Source organism: Lagenorhynchus albirostris, chromosome 10 (genome assembly GCF_949774975.1).
Source record: "Lagenorhynchus albirostris chromosome 10, mLagAlb1.1, whole genome shotgun sequence".
Classification (NCBI taxonomy): Eukaryota; Metazoa; Chordata; class Mammalia; order Artiodactyla; family Delphinidae; genus Lagenorhynchus; species Lagenorhynchus albirostris.
Window position 1 is genome coordinate 41,584,438 of NC_083104.1, and position 17,481 is coordinate 41,601,918.

At 48.3% G+C, this 17,481-nt stretch overlaps 2 protein-coding genes across 8 annotated transcripts in view; one reads left to right on the plus strand and one right to left on the minus strand.

Moving 5' to 3' along the window:
• FYCO1 (FYVE and coiled-coil domain autophagy adaptor 1) overlaps positions 1–17,481 on the plus strand; it is an 86,021-nt gene that overhangs the window by 44,966 nt on the left and 23,574 nt on the right. The gene's annotated exons all lie outside the window — the stretch shown is intronic.
• On the minus strand, positions 5,783–11,357 carry CXCR6 (C-X-C motif chemokine receptor 6). Its single transcript, XM_060164045.1, has 2 exons — positions 11,271–11,357; positions 5,783–7,627 (listed from the first exon to the last, which is right to left on the minus strand). Exon 2 carries the CDS (start codon positions 7,604–7,606, stop codon positions 6,581–6,583), a length of 1,026 nt encoding a protein of 341 aa, XP_060020028.1. The 5' UTR covers positions 7,607–7,627; positions 11,271–11,357; the 3' UTR covers positions 5,783–6,580.

The window sequence follows — 17,481 nt, forward strand, 5'->3', positions numbered from 1 at the left end:
TCTGTGTTCTAATCTTTTCTTCTTATAAGGACACCAGTCAGGTTGGATTAGGGCTCGCCTTATTGGCCTCATTTTAACTAACTTACTTCTTTTCGGTCTTGTCTCCAAAAACAGTCACATTCTGAGATACTGGGCGTTAAGACATCAACATATGAATTTAAGGGGGGGACACAATTCAGCCCATGAGAGCAGCGTTTGCTGGGCTGCTGTAGCCGTGCTCAGAGTAACGCGCTGCTCTTTAAAAACCGTGTTCGCCTTTTGGAACCACTCATCAGGCTTGGTAATGGTGCCACAAGCTTAATTTCTGTTGTCTCAAGTAGACGTTTCTCTCAGAAGTCCTCTTTTATTTTTTTGGCTGCGCCATGCAGCATACAGGATCTTAGTTCCCTAAGCAGGGATCGAACCCGTGCCCCCTGCAGTGGAAGTGGGGAGTCGTAACCACTAGACTGCCAGGGATGTCCACCCCAAAGTTCTAAAAGCAATAAAAACATAACCAAGTTTGTTACCCGGTGCTTTCCCCTCCCCCATCCCGTGCCTGCCCCATCACCAGTATCTTGTGCTGCTCTTAATCAGTGACCCAGACCCACCAAATGTTCCTGATGCTGCAGATGGACAGCATCAGGCGCAGGGGTGTCCTTTAGTACCGGCTCTCCATTGGCCCTCTCATTTTTCTGGGCCGGCTCTTTTCCAACAAGGCCTGTGAGGAGAGTTCTGCAATGGCTAGTTTCTAAATATATGAAGTAACTGCACAAAGTGCTATTGTATTAAAGTGTCAAAAGTTTAAGCCAGGGGACCCTTGGGAAAAGTCAAGTTCCCCTACATGGCAGCCTTGCTCGGTGTTTCTCAGCCCCTGAGGTCTGGCTTAACTGCAGTTCCTACAGCAAAGCACTGCCTGTTTAGAAGCTCAAGGGAGAATTGACATGGCTCCTGTGTCCAGACGTTCGTTGACTCACTTTCCATCCAGTTAAGGAGTTTTGTGATGCTCTTGGCGACTTGTATTGAGACCTCTGTTCCTCTATTCCTGCCCAGAGTTCAGAGGAAGGGCTGTCAGATTTATCATCCAGGATTTCTGCTGCATGGGAGGAGATGCACTTAATCTTCGGAAGGTTCTCAGCACAGGAGATTTTAGGCTCAAGTGTATGTCTCCATACTCTTCTGTTCTCTTGCTTGAAGGTGACTGACCTTGCCTCATGGATAAAGCCAGCCCATCACCCAACCCAAGAAAGCCTCTGCTCACTGTGACCATGGGCCCTTTCTTTTCCTTCTGAAGCCTTTCCTGGCTGTGTGAGCCTGCAGCGTTCTCCCCAACCCCCATGGTTCAGTGGTCCCCAGGGCACGTTCTCTCGCATTTGCAGTAAGCCATACTCACGCCGTCGTCATCTGGCAACTTTTCACTGACTGTGCCTCAACTGCTGGCCAGGTGGGTAGGTGGGTTGGGGGTCCGGGGAGCAGGACCGGAAGCTCAGGGCCTGGGAGGATGACCTTGGGCTGTCACCTGCATGAGGAAGTGCCGCGCTGCAGCTCCCTCTTCCCTTCACCTTTCGCCTTCCCCTTTCTCAGTAGGAGCAAAAGCAGAAGGTCTTCTGACTGCTGACAAATAAGTGTGTTTTGGGTCATGGGGAATCAGGAAGCGGTCCAAGGAAAGGAAACTGCCAGCATGCTGGCCTGCAGCCTGCGGAGGAGATCCAGGGCTAATGCATGGGCCTGCAGTCCCCATGCGTCCTCTGTTTGGGTGAAGGGCCAGCCCTCCAAGTCAGTTCAGGGCCTGCCTTGTCTCACATCTTCCTTGTGAGTTAGCCAGAGACGGACCCCCGTGTCTCTGGTGGCTTTTTCTTATGTTCTTTTTCTTCCTAAGCTTAAGACCAATCAAAACCACCAGGAGTCTGAGGAGCTCCGACGGGTTTGGTGGGGTGGGGGGTGTGAGGGGTTGGTATAGAGCCTGGGTTTGTGTGTGCATCCCTGCCAAGACACTGAGAGAAAGAAATCAGCAAGTCCAAAGGAAGAGGTGGTCCAGGAGGGGTCAAAGGCTGTGAAAGGCCTGATGTGCGGGGAAGGAGGCTGCCTGGAGGCAGTGTCTGTCGAGCACTTTCCCTGTGTAGCAGCTTTTGCACGTGACCTCACTTAGTCCCTGCCCAACCCTTCAAAGAGTAGGGATTATGGTCCCCATTTTACAGGTCAAGGTACTGAAGCTCAGGAGGCCAGGTAACTTGCTCAGGGTCAGGGGGCTGTAAGTGTCAGCATTAAGCTTTGTGCCCAGAACCCCTCCCTCCAGTCCACAGGCCCGAGATTCATTTTGAAGAGTACAGCCCTCTCCTCCTGGTCCCGTTTCCCTATCTTCACATCAAGCACCTGCCCACCTTCCCTGCCTCTTTGTCCACTCCTACCCCCCCCCCCCACACACACACATTCTCAGGACAAACACAGTTGTCTGCCTTGACCCTCCTGGCCGTGATGGGACAGGAACAGGTCCCAGAATCCAGCTCTCGGGGAGACCCGGCAGGATCCCGCAGATCCCTAGGCAGCCTCCCAGAGGCCCCTGCACGTGGCTCAGGAGCACAGCCCACCTCAGGTGGAGGGGAGATATTCTCCAGAACCCTGCAGCTGTGCACACCCCTCCCAACTGTGACCCAGGCCCACCCTCAGTCTCCCTGACCAGGTGCCCAGCTCTTCTCAGGACCGAGACAGGCAGAGGAGGAAAGAAACTCTGTCCTCCAGCAACAAGCCTGGCCTTGGGTCCCTTGGCCTCTGCTCTGCTTCCAGCAGCCATTCCCTCCTCCAGGCCCGGCCTCCCTTCTCAAGCAGACTGTGCCCATGAAGAACTTGAGGTCCAGAGTCAGACACTCCTGGTCTGCTGCCTCCAGGTTCCCTGGCTTTGAGCACCACAGGCCCCAAACTCAGTTCCCTCCCTCGTACAGAAGAGACAGGGACGGCACCTCTAGGGTTGTTAGGAGGGTCAGATGGAAATGATGTGGAAAGCCTTCCATGGAATTGCGTGGTTTTGGTGATGTTTCCCCTGAGCTGTGAGATCAAGGGCCACACTGTGATGTCTACTGCCACGGGCCCTGGTTCCTTACATCTTGTAGCTCAGTTGTGTTCGCCAGCGAAAATCCCACCAGATGCCCAGATGATACTGAGCTCAAACTCACGCACGGAGACTGTCCCTGACCCACAGAGCATCTTTGCCAGTACTTGCTTTAGAGCAAGTGCTCTGTGGTCAGAGTGCTTCGGCGATTTGTGGCAGGTTTATCACCAACCGGGAGATACAATACCTGGTATCTCAAACCGAGAACAGGATATGGTGATAACAGTTAAGGTTAGAAAGCCACCTTGTGCTTGGGTTAACCTAGCATCTCCGCCTTCAGACAAGTACAGAGTTGTCAGGTACCCCGGGCCATCTTAGCCAACGTTTGGGGGAAGAGAAAGAGGTTATTCACTGGGGTTCCAGCCCTAGCTCTGCTGTGTGAGCTTTGGCAGGTAGTAATGTCTCTGAACTAGTTTCCTCATCTGGAAAACAGGGATGATAGTACCAGGTGTCCTACCAAACGGCATTGGGAGTTACTGTGGACCACAAAGGACTGGGCCTGTGGAAGGGGTGCTGCGCTGAGAGAACGAGGCTAGAGCCAGCGCCCCGGCCACTCCTGGGCCCTGTGCTCTTTGCTCCGCCTCCACCCCTTCAGTACGGGCAGCTTCTGTTTTTTCTCTCCTGCAGCACCATTTCCTCAGTCCAGAATGCTCACTGAGAATCCCGGGCTTCTGGCTCCAGGTAGCCCCTGGAATCAGGTTCACCCTGTGTTCACCACATCTCAGACAGTGTGGCCGTCATGGTCTCTAACCGCCCCGCCCCCGGCCTGTAAGTGCAGAGAACCTGGTCGGGGAGGAGACCCTGAGGCCGCACGTGAGGCCAACTGGACTCACCCAGGGTCCACACCCAGCCTGACCCCCTCGCGCCAGTTTCCCCCACACCCCAGGCTGCTTACGTCAAGCACTGGTGCGTGGGAGCAGAGGGGAGAGCAAGGGGAGAAGGGCGGGGCTGAGCTTGTGCTCCATGGGGCTGTCCCGTGGATGAGTGAAGTCGAGAGTGAAAGCCTTGTTTGGGCTGTGCCCGTGTCTGTTGCCCATAATGGTGTGTACCCAGGAGGGGTTTGGGAAAAAGATCTCTACTCCCAAGTGTGAGCAGGTGAGGGCCCAGAGAGTAGGGCCAATGAGTGACTGGGGAGGCAGAGAAGGTGAAAGAAGATTCAGCTGCTGTGCTTTTCCTCAGGACAGGCAGGCAGGTTCTCCTAAGCTGTGGAAGGGCCAGTGCAAAACCTTTTTGCAAGGAGGCTGGAGAGAGGGCATATAATAGGCCTGGGGTGGGGCACGGCCTGATGGGTGCCTGGTCTCCTTTGACTCAGCCAGGCAGGCACCGTTCAGGGAGAACCCAGTGGTCCCAGCAGCTGCCCCTCTGTTGCCATGACCAGCAGCCCCCAGCGTGGCTTGGAGTGCACTGTCCGTGCCTCACAGCGCTCCTGGAAGGAGGGCCGTTGTCAGCTTGGGGTGTGGATGGTGAAATGGGCTTGAGGAGGCTGCGGCGTTTGTCCCAGGATGGACAGATGTGGAGCTCTCTCCGGGGCAGTGACTGAGTCACCCCAGAGCCCTGCTTTTCCCATCCCACCACACTGCTTTCCTCCGTGGGGACACATGGAGAGGCCGCAGGGCCCCTGGCTCCCCGACTCTTCACTCCCTCCTTCCCAGTTAGGGCCTCCGCCTCTTGTTTTGGGACATTGTTGGGGAGGCCGGGGGCTCGTGGTCCCTCTACCAGAAGTGCTTGACATTAAGGTGACAGCACAGAGGAGGGTGACCAAAACTCCCCCTCTGAAGCCAACGTAAACAAGTTGAAAGTCAGCCTTGTCACCACGAAAAGGGCAGGTTTTGGTGTTCGAGGAGCGCTGGGTAGTCCATGCGGCCTGAGCACAGTAAAGCCGCCCTCCCCGTGGGTGCATTTAGGCACGTGTATGAAACGGTCGGTGGCCCTGTGGGCCCTGCAAGGCCGGCCTATGCGCAGCTGGACTGTGCCGTGCGCCTCTGGAAGGCACGAAGCCGACCCTGCCCCGCCCTGCCAGTGCACAGAGAAAGGCAGGCGGCTCACGTTTTGTGTGGCTGGTTCTTGAGAGAATAACAACTACCGCCATTTTGGGGGCCCTTCCTCCCACAAATGCAAACCGTGCTAAGTGTTTGTGTGCACCCTCTCCAGTCCTCACATGCCTGTCCTGAGAGATGGTACTGTTATGGTCTACGTTTCACCAAAGCGGAAATGATTAAGAGATTACCAGCTGGTCTTACCCACTCGTGACTCGGGTCTTTCCAAGCTGCGAAACCTCACTGTTCGGCCCTTTCTGGCCCACCTCCCTGAGCGCTCTTAGCTGTTGTCAACAGGTTCTCCATATTTCAGTGAGTGATTTTGTGACATGTGAGCCAAAAAGGCCACTCTTAAGCCTGTTGAGCAGGTTGCTGGGATCTAATAAACATGCTAAAACTCTGCCTCATTCCGTGACCACATCTCAGAGGTAACAAACGCACCTCTCGTTCTGGGCAGGAGGTTGAAGCCACAGTTGTTATCATTGGTGTATTGATAGAGCAGTGCCCTGAAAGTTGACAGTTTTAACTTACTTCCTGTGCTCTGAGCCCACAAGTGATCACTTGGTATATTCAGGAATACCACAGTAAGGTGGAATGTGCCTAAGGATAAAAGTAGTTTGGAGACTTTTAAAAAGTTTTATTTCTCAGTCATGAAAATCATGCTGTTTGAGATGTGTGTGTGTGTATTACATGTACATTTCTCTATGATTTGTGTGTGTGTGAGGCACGGGATAAATGCAGGTTTTAAATGAGCAGACCCACCGCAGATCCATTGCAGAGGCGCTGCTTAGACTCACGGTAGTCTTAGACTCAGCTCTGCACATTCTTCTAGCATTCTGTGGCCCGCTGGAATCCTCAGCCGACCCTCATTTGCTTTGGCCCATTCATATTCCCTGGTGCTAGCCCTTCCAGGATTAATCAAAGAGAACATAAAGCACCTATCTGTATAAAACCAAACCCACAAGGCGTGGCAGAAGCTGAGCTCATTTCTGTTGGGTGCCTGGTGATGGAGGTCTGAGTCACAGTGTCAGCACTGGTTTTCATGGCTGCTTTAATCTCCCCTGCTTCCCAGTCGGCAGAAGAATCTTCTGAACTTGGGAGCCCGGAGTGTCACCTGCCATCAAGACCTTTGTTGGCCAGGTCCCCCTGTTCAACCCTTAGTCCCATTCCCATTCCCACTGAAGGAGAACCTGGGGCCTGGAGAATCACACGTCATTCCCTGGTGTCAGTATTCTCGGGGTAGAGGAAGGAAAGCTCTGGCAGCTTTCAGCCTCCCCTTTGAGCTTCAGGCCTGGGTGTAAAAGAAGAGGGCACAGTCTGCGCATGCCTGAGAAGAAACATCCCACCCCAGCTGCACCGTTTGATAACTTCTCCTTGAGAATGCTCATGCTATACACAAAGCCTTAGAGGACACAGCCATGGTCCTGTGACTTCTGAGCAGCCTCTCCAAGCCCAGCAAGGCCTACAGCTGGAACATGCTGGTCGCCTCCATGTTGCGAGAGGCTGAAGCAGTCCTGGAAGTGTCCTCTGAACACTTCCGTTGGCTTGAGACATCCAGGTAAGGGAGGCAGCCAGCGTCTTTCACAAGTTTCCAGAAGTTCTTCCGAAACTTCAGGCCAACAAAGGCATAGAGCACAGGATTAAGGCAGGCACGCAGGTAGGCGATGGCCTCTGTCACTGTGATGGCATAGTGAAAGCTAGTCATCGCGTGGTACTCCCAGCTCACGCTGCGGATGAGCTTCACGAGGTTGAAGGGCGTCTGGGTCAGCAGGAACACCGCCACCACCAGGAAGATGATCTTCAGAGACTTGTGCTTCTGGAAGCCTCGGGCCTGAAGCAGTGTCTTGATTATGACTGAGTAGCAGACAATCATGGCAAGCAATGGCAGGAAGAACCCCAGTGTCATCTGGGTGGCCAGAACCATGGTGGAAATCTCCTCGTTGTGATAGCCGCAGACAGGCTTGTCAAGGTAAAGGACGTTGCCATAGATGATCTGCGGCAAGGAAACCAGCAGGGAAACTACCCAGATGGACAAGCAGACGGCCTTACCCCAGGCCATCCGCTTGGCCTGCTGGTTATAGGCCTTGGTGGCCTGAACCACTGCAATGAAGCGGTCCATGGTGATGCAGGTGAGGATGAGCATGGACGTGTAGAAGTTCAAAGTGTAGATGCCCAGCAGGGTTTTGCACATGACTTTGCCAAAGACCCACTCATGGAAGCCTGCATAGGCCCAGAAGGGCAGAGTACAGACGAACACCAGGTCAGCCAAGGGCAGGTTCATTAGGAACACGTCCGTCAGGCTCTTCAGCTTCTGGTAGAAGATGTATATGACCAGCACCAGGGAGTTCCCCACCAGGCCACAGATGAACACCACCACATACATGCAGGGCAGGAACAACTTGCTGAACTGCAGGAAGTGTTCGTGCCCCTGGCTGCTGTCATTGGAAGCGTTGAAGAACCCGAGGTCTTCGTAGTCGTACTCGGCCATGGTGTCTGTTCTGATGGACCCCTGGGAGTCAAACCACAGGAATTATATATATTTGGGGCTGAGGGTGATCCCTCCTGTCTTCCCATTGCCCACAGTTAGGGGGCAGATAGTCACCTCCTAAACCCACCCACTGTTCTGCTCAGTAACAGCCCAGTATATTGGGGACAACCAGTTCTGAGGGGAAACTGCTCAGACAGGACGAGGAACCCTTCACTGGCCCTAAAGTTCTCAGGATCTCACCTGTCTGGGAGACAACACATAACTGACCCCACCCACATTCCATAAAATCCTGTGCTCAATGGCCTTGGAAGCAAAGGTCACCACGTGGTGAACTGGGGACTGTGTCCTTTTGGAAGAGCCGCGCTGCTCTTCAGTGGGGAGGGCTGTATTCATCTGCCCATGCTTCGCAGAAGGTGCCCACCTAGCCTGTGCCCCATCTTCTGTTAAGTTGACCCCTGGACTACGAATTGTGAAAGCTAAGGCAATATCCCCCTTCCTGGGGGTCTACCATCAAGGAGACTCCTGGAGACCAAGAGGTGTTTGGTCCTTTCTGCCTAGATGGGCCATCCATCCTGCCTCGTCTTACCGTGATGGGGAGCCAGGGCAGGGAAGAGCCCAGGCTGCCCAGTGCTTTGGCCGAGCGGCTTTCTGACCAGGGAACTGGGCAGTTTTCCTCACGCCCAACCCCAGCTTTCCCCTTCATCTGTCACAGTGTATGACATTCCACCCTCAGGGCCTCTTTGATCTTCAGGAATCTCTTACAAGGTAGATTCCCCCAGAAGGGAACGTTGCTTTAGCTTTTATGACCAGCAGTGTAGGGCTGAGGGGTCTCCTTTAACACTCGGAAGAGCTGATTGAAATGGGACGTCAGGAGGGTGGGCTACCACGGCAGGGCTCGTGGCCAGCCTTGCAGTGGGACTACTTATAGCAAAGACCAAATAGCTATCTTTCTTGCCTGGGGGTCCCAGCCCTTCAAGGTTATCGCTTCCCTCTGACCCTTCTCTGGGCCCTGTGACTCTGCTGGGGACCATGGACCAGACACGGGTGATATAATCTGTGGTGTGGGAGTAGGGGCAACTGCGGCAGCATCGGCCTTGGAGGGCCAGGTCAGTCCCTGCCACTGTCCTGGAGGTACTCAATACGCAGGGACTCTTCCAGTGAGCGGTGCCATATCCCACTGGCACCTCAAGGAAATGTTTAAGAAGAGCAGGCATTTGGTTTAGCAAAGTCAGAATATCAACCGGCCAGACAAGGGGGTGTAAAAGGAGAGATGATCTTTCCTTTCTGGTCTCCTCGGAGACTTTTCTTTTCCTGATGCTGGGTCCTGACAGGAAGGGATTTCAGCCCTGCTGCCACCTTGGTATTTCATGGGCTCAAAGCACCCTTTCTCTCCAAGGAAGAACCTTGTCTTTGGGCTAAGACTACTCAGTGAAAAGTCCCTCCTCCTGGACCACAAAACGTTGGATCTCTAAGAGTGAAAGGCCAACCCATGGGCATTGTGCCCCACCAGCTCTGGGCTGCTAGGTTAAGTGGGTCAGACGGTGCTCTGTGGGTGTTACTGCTTCACATGGGGACAAAAATATATTCTTCATCATTTAGAATGTGACATTAAAAGTAATGTCAGATCTCCATTATTGTTTGACTTACTCTTGGCCTTTAAAAAAAATTCTCCTGGGACTTCCCTGGTGGCGCAGTGGTTAAGAATCCTCCTGCCAATACAGGGGGCACGGGTTTGATCCCTGGTCTGGGAAGATCCCACATGCCGCAGAGCGACTAAGCCTGTGTGCCACAACTACTGAGCCTGTGCTCTAAAGCCTGCGAGCCACAACTACTGAGCCCACATGCCACAACTTCTGAAGCCCGCGTGCGCTAGAGACCGTGCTCCGCAACAAGAGAAGCCACCGCAAGCAATGAGAAGCCCACAGACCACAACAAAGAGTAGCACCCGCTCGCCACAACTACAGAAAGCCCACGCAGCAACGAAGAGAGCCAAAAATAAATAACTAAATGAATGAATGAATTAATTAATAATTCTCCTACTAAGGCTGTTGCTGCATCCTTAGGCTGGCATTGCAGTTTCCTCAGATGACCCATGCAAATTCATTTGTAATAATTGATAAACTAAACAGTGTTTAACAGGTTGGGACTGCACAGTTCTGTGCAGATAGAGTGTTAAAAATTACTTTCCCTTCTAGAAATATTAAAATCATTTGTTTCTTTATTTTCTCTAACCAAAGTCCTATGTTGATTTGTGAAAATTAAAAAGAAAGTAATATATACAACTTTGGAAATAGTGTCTGATAATAAATAAGCAAAGTATAATTTAGGCATAAAACAATATGACTGAAATGTTTAGGAAGTGCCTTTAATGATTTTGGAAAATGCAATACATTTAAAAAATTTTTTTATTGGAGTATGGTTGATTGACAACGTTGTGTTAGTTTCAGGTGTACAGCAAAGTGAATCAGTTATATATATATAACTGATATATATATATGTGACATATATATATATATATATATATATATTTACTCTTTTTTTTAGATTCTTTTCCCATACAGCTTATTGCAGTATTGAGTAGAGTTCCCTGTGCTATACAGCAGGTTTTTATTAGTTATCTATTTTACATATAGTAGTGTGTATATGCCAATCCCAATCTCCCAATTTATCCCTGCCCGCCCCCCCCCCCCAATATGCAATGTAATATTGGCTGTTACTATTACAACAAATAGATGACAAAGTGAATGTAAAATTGATCATGATTCTCGGCCTTCTTTGATCATAAACCCCTTTGAGAGTCTTATTAAAGCTGTAGCTCTTTTCCCTCAGTAATAATGTACAAGCATGCCTGCAACTCTGGGGGTTCATGAACTCTTTAAATCCCTCTGCCCCATAGACTTTGTTTACAAATCTGTGATAAGCTATATGATTTTTTTTTTTTTTGTGGTACGCGGGCCTCTCACTGTTGTGGCCTCTCCCGTTGCGGAGCACAGGCTCTGGACGCGCAGTCTCAGCGGCTATGGCTCACGGGCCCAGCTACTCAGCAGCATGTGGGATCTTCCTGGACCGGGGCACGAACCCGTGTCCCCTGCATCAGCAGGCGGACTCGCAACCACTGTGCCACCAGGGAATCCCAAGCTATATGATTTTGACTATATTTTTTAAAACATAGAAAAATGATCAGATTTTATCAGCAGTTCACCCCTGGCTGGTAGAATTAGGGGTGACTTATTTCCATTCCTCCTTTATATTTTTCTGTATTTTCTGAAGTTGCTACAGTTGTATATTGACATATATGGAGAAAAGAAAGTAAACCATAATCTAAGATAACAGCCTGTCTTATAAAATGGAAAAGAAAAACAGAAAAAGAGATTAGTCAATGAACACACACAGTGACTAGACTCTCCTTATCTCCTGGGGAGGGTCTAATTATGCCATTACTATCAGCATCATCTTACAAGCATCATCTTACAGAACGAGGTTGTCATAATCCTCTCCTCGGACCCTCATGGCAGCAAATAGCAGAGATGGAGTTTGAGCCAAGGACAGTTGAGCTTGAAGGCCTGGGCATTTGACACCATACCGTGCTGCAGGCAGGACTCTGAGAATCCCAACAACCTGGAGTTAGCTCCTCTTTTAACTATGAAGAAGACCAATGACTCACCAGTAGAGATGCTCTTTCAGTTTGTTCCTGAGATGAGGTTGCTCACAGCAGCAAGGTCGGCCTCTGCCTCTCTGATGTGGTCCGTTTCCGTTGAGTAATTTTTAAGAGCCCTCGGTTGGTGATTATAGGAGACCCAGCCCTTTCCAATCTTGCAGATCAGAATCCACATGACCAGCCTGCACCCACGTAATTTGGGAGTCAAAGAGACGAAGCAGTGGCTCTGATGCTGCACACCCCCTGCAACCTGGCTGGGGTCTTACTCTTTTGCCAGGATCCAAGAGGGTTTTAATTTGTAAACTGAAGGGGAGCGATATGCAGTGTCTGGTAGTCCACTGAAGATGGTGGCATTTGTACCCTAAAATTATTTCATTCACTAGTCGTATGTCTCTTTGGGGCAGTTTGGGTCTGGACCAATGCAAAGTCGATGCTATGGCCTGGGTTCCCTGTGTGCTTGCAGCTCCAGTATACGTGACAGCCCTGATTCTCATACCAGTCCTGCAAGTAGGTATTACACCATTTTATAGATGAGAATACAGAGGACTGTAGCCAAAGAACAGCCCCACGGACTCACAGCTAATAACTGCCACTTCCAGGATACGAACCCGGGTCTCCATCGTTGCCAGACCAGTGGACCAAATGGCTTCTAGATGATGGGTCTGCCAGAGGGCCAGACACAGCCCTTCCTCCTAAACCCACACCACTCAGACAGTGCTCACCGCTCTGCTTGTCCAGACTAGAATCAACAGTGAACAGGCTGAACCAAATAGTGCAGGTCAAAGCACCCATCTTTCTGAAAGAAATCTTCTGAGACAAGACATTCCTTCACAGTGAGCCAGCCTGACATCTTGGAATCTTTAAGCTTTGAGAGATGAGTTTTTCCCAGAGACAAACGAACCGTGTCACTTAGGACCAGTTCACAGGGTGATGTTAGAAGGGGCTGAACCTTATCAGGCACACTGGCTCAGCCATGGTCGTCCCTCTCAGCAATCGCTTTCCCTCCATGGGGAAGAGCAGGCCTCGGCCCGGTGCCCTCCGTGACCACATATATGCTTGGGAAGGAGGGGTGATGTGTACCTTAGAGAGAGCGTGACCATACTTGTCATAACCATTCTCCAATGGAAAGTTCTCCGATGGAAAACTTGCAACTAAATTAGATGATAAGAGCCCCTCACGATTTGGGGGTCAGAATTTTATTTCAACCACTTTACAAAATGCCTTCTGTTGTCTTCCGATTTGTAGTGCTCATTGCTTTTCTTTGAAACAAAACTCTGAACTTCTTAAGGGCAAGTACCCAACCATATGTCTTGGGTTTTTCCCAGAATATGTAAACATTTCCGAAACAGAATCGGGGGAGAGTAAAAGTGCTGTGGCAGCCGTGCCCCCTGCAGATTCTCAGAAGTCAGACTGTGTTGACCTGCTTCCTTTTTCTGAACACCTGACGTTCTGGAGCCAGGGCCCTGCGTAGGACGGCAGTTCAGGACGCAGGGATGAGGCAGTTGCTGCTGGTAGAGGAGTGACTGCCAGGCGGTGGTGGGTGGCGGCGGCTGTGGAGGATGAGTTGGAAAAACCCTCAGAAAAGCAGCCTAACCAGAGGGCAGCAGGCGGCAGGCCAGTTGTCAGGACGGGCATGTGGGTCTGAGTGTTTTGGTCAGCCCATAGTTACCAAGTAATCAGAAATCAACACCAGATCTTCTTCACTTGGTTTTTAGGCAAAAAGGAAAATGACTACAAGAAAAACTACTAGGAATTTAACAGTAAAATAGAAAGATGCACCCAAGCCCCGCAGTGAATGTGGCCCACGTGTGGCTCAGCCTCTCCTTCCAAACCCAAGCTGTTCAGTAGAGCCTTCTGAGATGACAGGCGTGTCCTGTGTCTGTGCCTCCAACACAGGGGGCACTAACTCCTGTGGCTATTAGGCACTCGAAGTGTGGCTAGTGCAACAACAGAGCCAAGCTTTTAGTTTTGTTTTAATTCTGATGAATTTGAATTTAAGCAGCCACATGAGGCCAGTGGTTCTGTACTGAACAGGGCAGTTGTAAACCAAAGACTTCTCCAGTTCACAGGAGACCCCGTGTAACAGGCAGAGCAGCACTCCAACCGTGCTGGCTTAGCAAGGCGGAGGGGTGGATGGAGCCCTCTGGGGAAGGCTGTCAGCAGGACACTCAGACCATGAGGCTCTCTGGGCTCCATTCCTTCCTCAGCCAACCTGAACAGCCAGAGAGAATCTGCTCCTTGGGCAACTGGCAGAATTGAAGTTAAAGAAAAAAGAGGCTAAGGCGTTTTGATTTGTGACAGGAGAATACTGTATATTACAGCTGCAGAGAGCAAGCTGGAGGGACCTCACCTGTGACCCCCTAGTCCAGGCAGGCGTGGACCCCTGGACTGCGTTGCTGGGGACTTCCTCAGCATCCTTGCCTGTGGTCACCACTTTATTCTTACTTGGTTCCGAAGTGGAGCAAGCCTTGGTCATGTCCTTGGGGACATTTGGGGCAGAAGACCACCTTGGCTGTGTGCATGACGGGTGCCCAGGCCAAATGTGGCAGGTGTGGCCAAGGTGACTGCCCTGATAGGGTGGAGCAAGTTGACAGATGTACATGCCTTAGGACAGTTCAGCTCGACCAACCACAGGCTCAGGGACAGAAATTCAGATGGACAGGAAGGGATGACGTGCCATCAGCCATGAGAGGCCACCATAGCTAGCAGTAGGCTCCCATGGCCAGAGCAAGGGGAGGAGGAAGGTCACTTGTGGGGAGTGAGCTTGTCTTGCATCTTTTCTGAGGGAAACATCTCAATGGCAACAAAAGGAGATAGGGTGCCCCCTAGTGGCCTTATCTTTGTTCCCCGTCATTCTCAAACTTAAAAATCCTTTGACATCTTCCAACACAGTTGCTTGAACATTTTCTACTGCATCCCACAGTCAGAAATTTACATGACTACCCAGGTGTGTATGTGTATAGACAGAGTCAAACAAGAGCCTCATAAAACAATGCTTATCCTTACCACATGCAGTATAATGCAAAAACGCGTTCATATTTTCTATTATATCCTATTTCTTTTTTTTTTTAACCCTTTTATAGGAACATTTTTGCAAAAGCATCAGAGTACACCCAGAACTGTCTGTAAATGACAAAAGACTTAAAAATGACCACGGTTAAACATTTGATGAAAGTTCATAATAATGCAATTGACAAGGAAATTTAGTTATTTCTGAGATACACATTTTAAAATAATAACTAGAGTTATGACTTATAACATTATACCAGAACATATAAGATTTTTAGGAATTTCATGTAATGTTTGAAACATTTATATTAACATATTTCCATACAAATAAACCAAAGAAAGTTTAGTATTAGTTTTTTTGTTTGTTTTTTTAATTTTTGAATTTTATTTTATTTATTTTTTTTATACAGCAGGTTCTTATTAGTCATCAGTTTTATACACATCAGTGTTTACATGTCAATCCCCCAATCGCCCAATTCATCAAACCACCATCCCCACCCCGCCGCAGCTTTCCCCCCTTGGTGTCCATATGTTTGTTCTCTACATCTGTGTCTCAACTTCTGCCCTGCAAACCGGTTCATCAGTACCATTTTTCTAGGTTCCACATACATGCGTTAATATATGATATTTGTTTTTCTCTTTCTGACTTACTTCACTCTGTATGACAGTCTCTAGATCCATCCACATCTCAACAGATGACCCAATTTCATTCCTTTTTATGGCTGAGTAATATCCATTGTATATATGTACCACAACTTCTTTATCCATTCATCTGTCGATGGGCATTCAGGTTGCTTCCAAGACCTGGCTATTGTAAATAGTGCTGCAATGAACATTGGGTGCATGTGTCTTTTTGAATTATGGTTTTCTCTGGGAATATGCCCAGTAGTGGGATTGCTGAGTCATATGGTGATTCTATTTTTAGTTTTTTAAGGAACCTCCATACTGTTCTCCATAGTGGCTTTATCAATTTACATTCCCACCAGCAGTGCAAGAGGGTTCCCTTTTCTCCACACCCTCTCCAGCATTTATTGTTTGTAGATTCTCTGATGATGCCCATTCTAACTGGTGTGAGGTGATGCCTCATTGTAGTTTTGATTTGCATTTCTCTAATAATTAGTGATGTTGAGCAGCTTTTCATGTGCTTCTTGGCCATCTGTATGTCTACTTTGGAGAAATGTCTATTTAGGTCTTCTGCCCATTTTTGGATTGGGTTGCTTGTTTCTTTAATATTGAGCTGCATGAGCTGTTTATATATTTTGGAGATTAATCCTTTGTCCGTTGATTCGTTTGAAAATATTTTCTCCCATTCTGAGAGTTGTCTTTTCGTCTTGTTTATGGTTTCCTTTGCTATGCAAAAGCTTTGAAGTTTCATTAGGTCCCATTTGTTTATTTTTGTTTTTATTTCCATTACTCTAGGAGATGGATCAAAAAAGATCTTGCTCTGATTTATGTCAAAGAGTGTTCTTCCTATGTTTTCCTCTAAAAGTTTTATAGTATCCAGTCTTAAATTTAGGTCTCAAATCCATTTTGAGTTTATTTTTGTGTATGGTGGTCAGGAGTGTTCTAATTTCATTCTTTTACATGTAGCTGTCCAGTTTTCCCAGCACCACTTATTGAAGAGACTGTCTTTTCTCCATTGTATATCCTTGCTTCCTTTGTCATAGATTAGTTGACCATAGGTGCATGGGTTTATCTCTGGGCTTTCTATCTTATTCCGTTGATCTGTTTCTGTTTTTGTGCCAGTACCATATTGTCTTGATTACTATAGCTTTGTAGTATAGTCTGAAGTCAGGGAGTCTCATTCCTCCCTCTCCATTTTTTTCCCTCAAGACTGCTTTGGCTATTCAGGGTCTTTTGTATCTCCATACAAATTCAAAGATTTATTGTTCTAGTTCTGTAAAAAATGCCATTGGTGATTTGATAGGGATTGCATTGAATCTATAGATTGCTTTGGGTAGTGTAGTCATTTTCACAATATTGATTCTTCCAATCCAAGAACATGGTATATCTCTCCACCTGTTGGTATCATTTTAATTTCTTTCATCAGTGTCTTATAGTTTTCTGCGTACAGGTCTTTTGTCTCCCTAGGTAGGTTTATTCCTAGGTATTTTATTTTCTTCTTGCAGTGGTAAATGGGAGTGTTTCCTTAATTTCTCTTTCAGATTTTTCATCATTAGTGTATAAGGATGCAAGAGATTTCTGTGCATTAATTTTGTATCCTGCAACTTTACCGAATTCATTGATTAGCTCTAGTAGTTTTCTGGTGGCATTTTTAGGATTCTTTATGTATAGTATCATGTCATCTGCAAACAGTGACAGTTTTACTTCTTCTTTTCCAATTTGTATTCCTTTTATTTCTTTTTCTTCTCTGATTGCCGTGGCTAGGACTTCCACAACTGTGTTGAGTAATAGTGGTGAGAGTGGACATCCTTGTCTTGTTCCTGATCTTAGAGGAAATGCTTTCAGTTTTTCACCATTGAGAATGATGTTTGCTGTGGGTTTGTCGTATATGGCCTTTATTATGTTGAGGTAGGTTCCCTCTGTGCCCACTTTCTGGAGAGTTTTTATCACAAATCGTTGTTGAATTTTGTCAAAAGCTTTTTCTGCATCTATTGAGATGATCATATGGTTTTTATTCTTCAGTTTGTTAAAATGGTGTATCACATTGATTGATTCACATATATTGAAGAATCCTTGCATCCCTGGGATACATCCCACTTGATCATGGTGTATGATTCTTCTAATGTGTGGTTGGATTCTGTTTGCTAGTATTTGGTTGAGGATTTTTGCATCTATATTCATCAGTGATATTGGTCTGTAATTTTCTTTTTTTGTAGTATCTGTCTGGTTTTGGTATCAGGGTAATGGCAGCCTCATAGAATGAGTTTGGGAGTGTTCCTTCCTCTGCGATTTTTTGGAAGAGTTTGAGAAGGATGGGTGTTAGTTCTTCTCTAAATGTTTGATAGAGTTCACCTGTGAAGCCATCTGGTCCTGGACTTTTGTTTGTTGGAAGACTTTTAATCACAGTTTCAATTTCATTACTTGTGATTGGTCTATTCATATTTTCTATTTCTTCCTGGTTCAGTCTTGGAAGGCTATACCTTTCTAAGAATTTGTCCATTTCTTCCAGGTTGTCCATTTTATTGGCATAGAGTTGCTTGTAGTAGTCTCTTAGGGTGCTTTGTATTTCTGCGGTGTCTGTTGT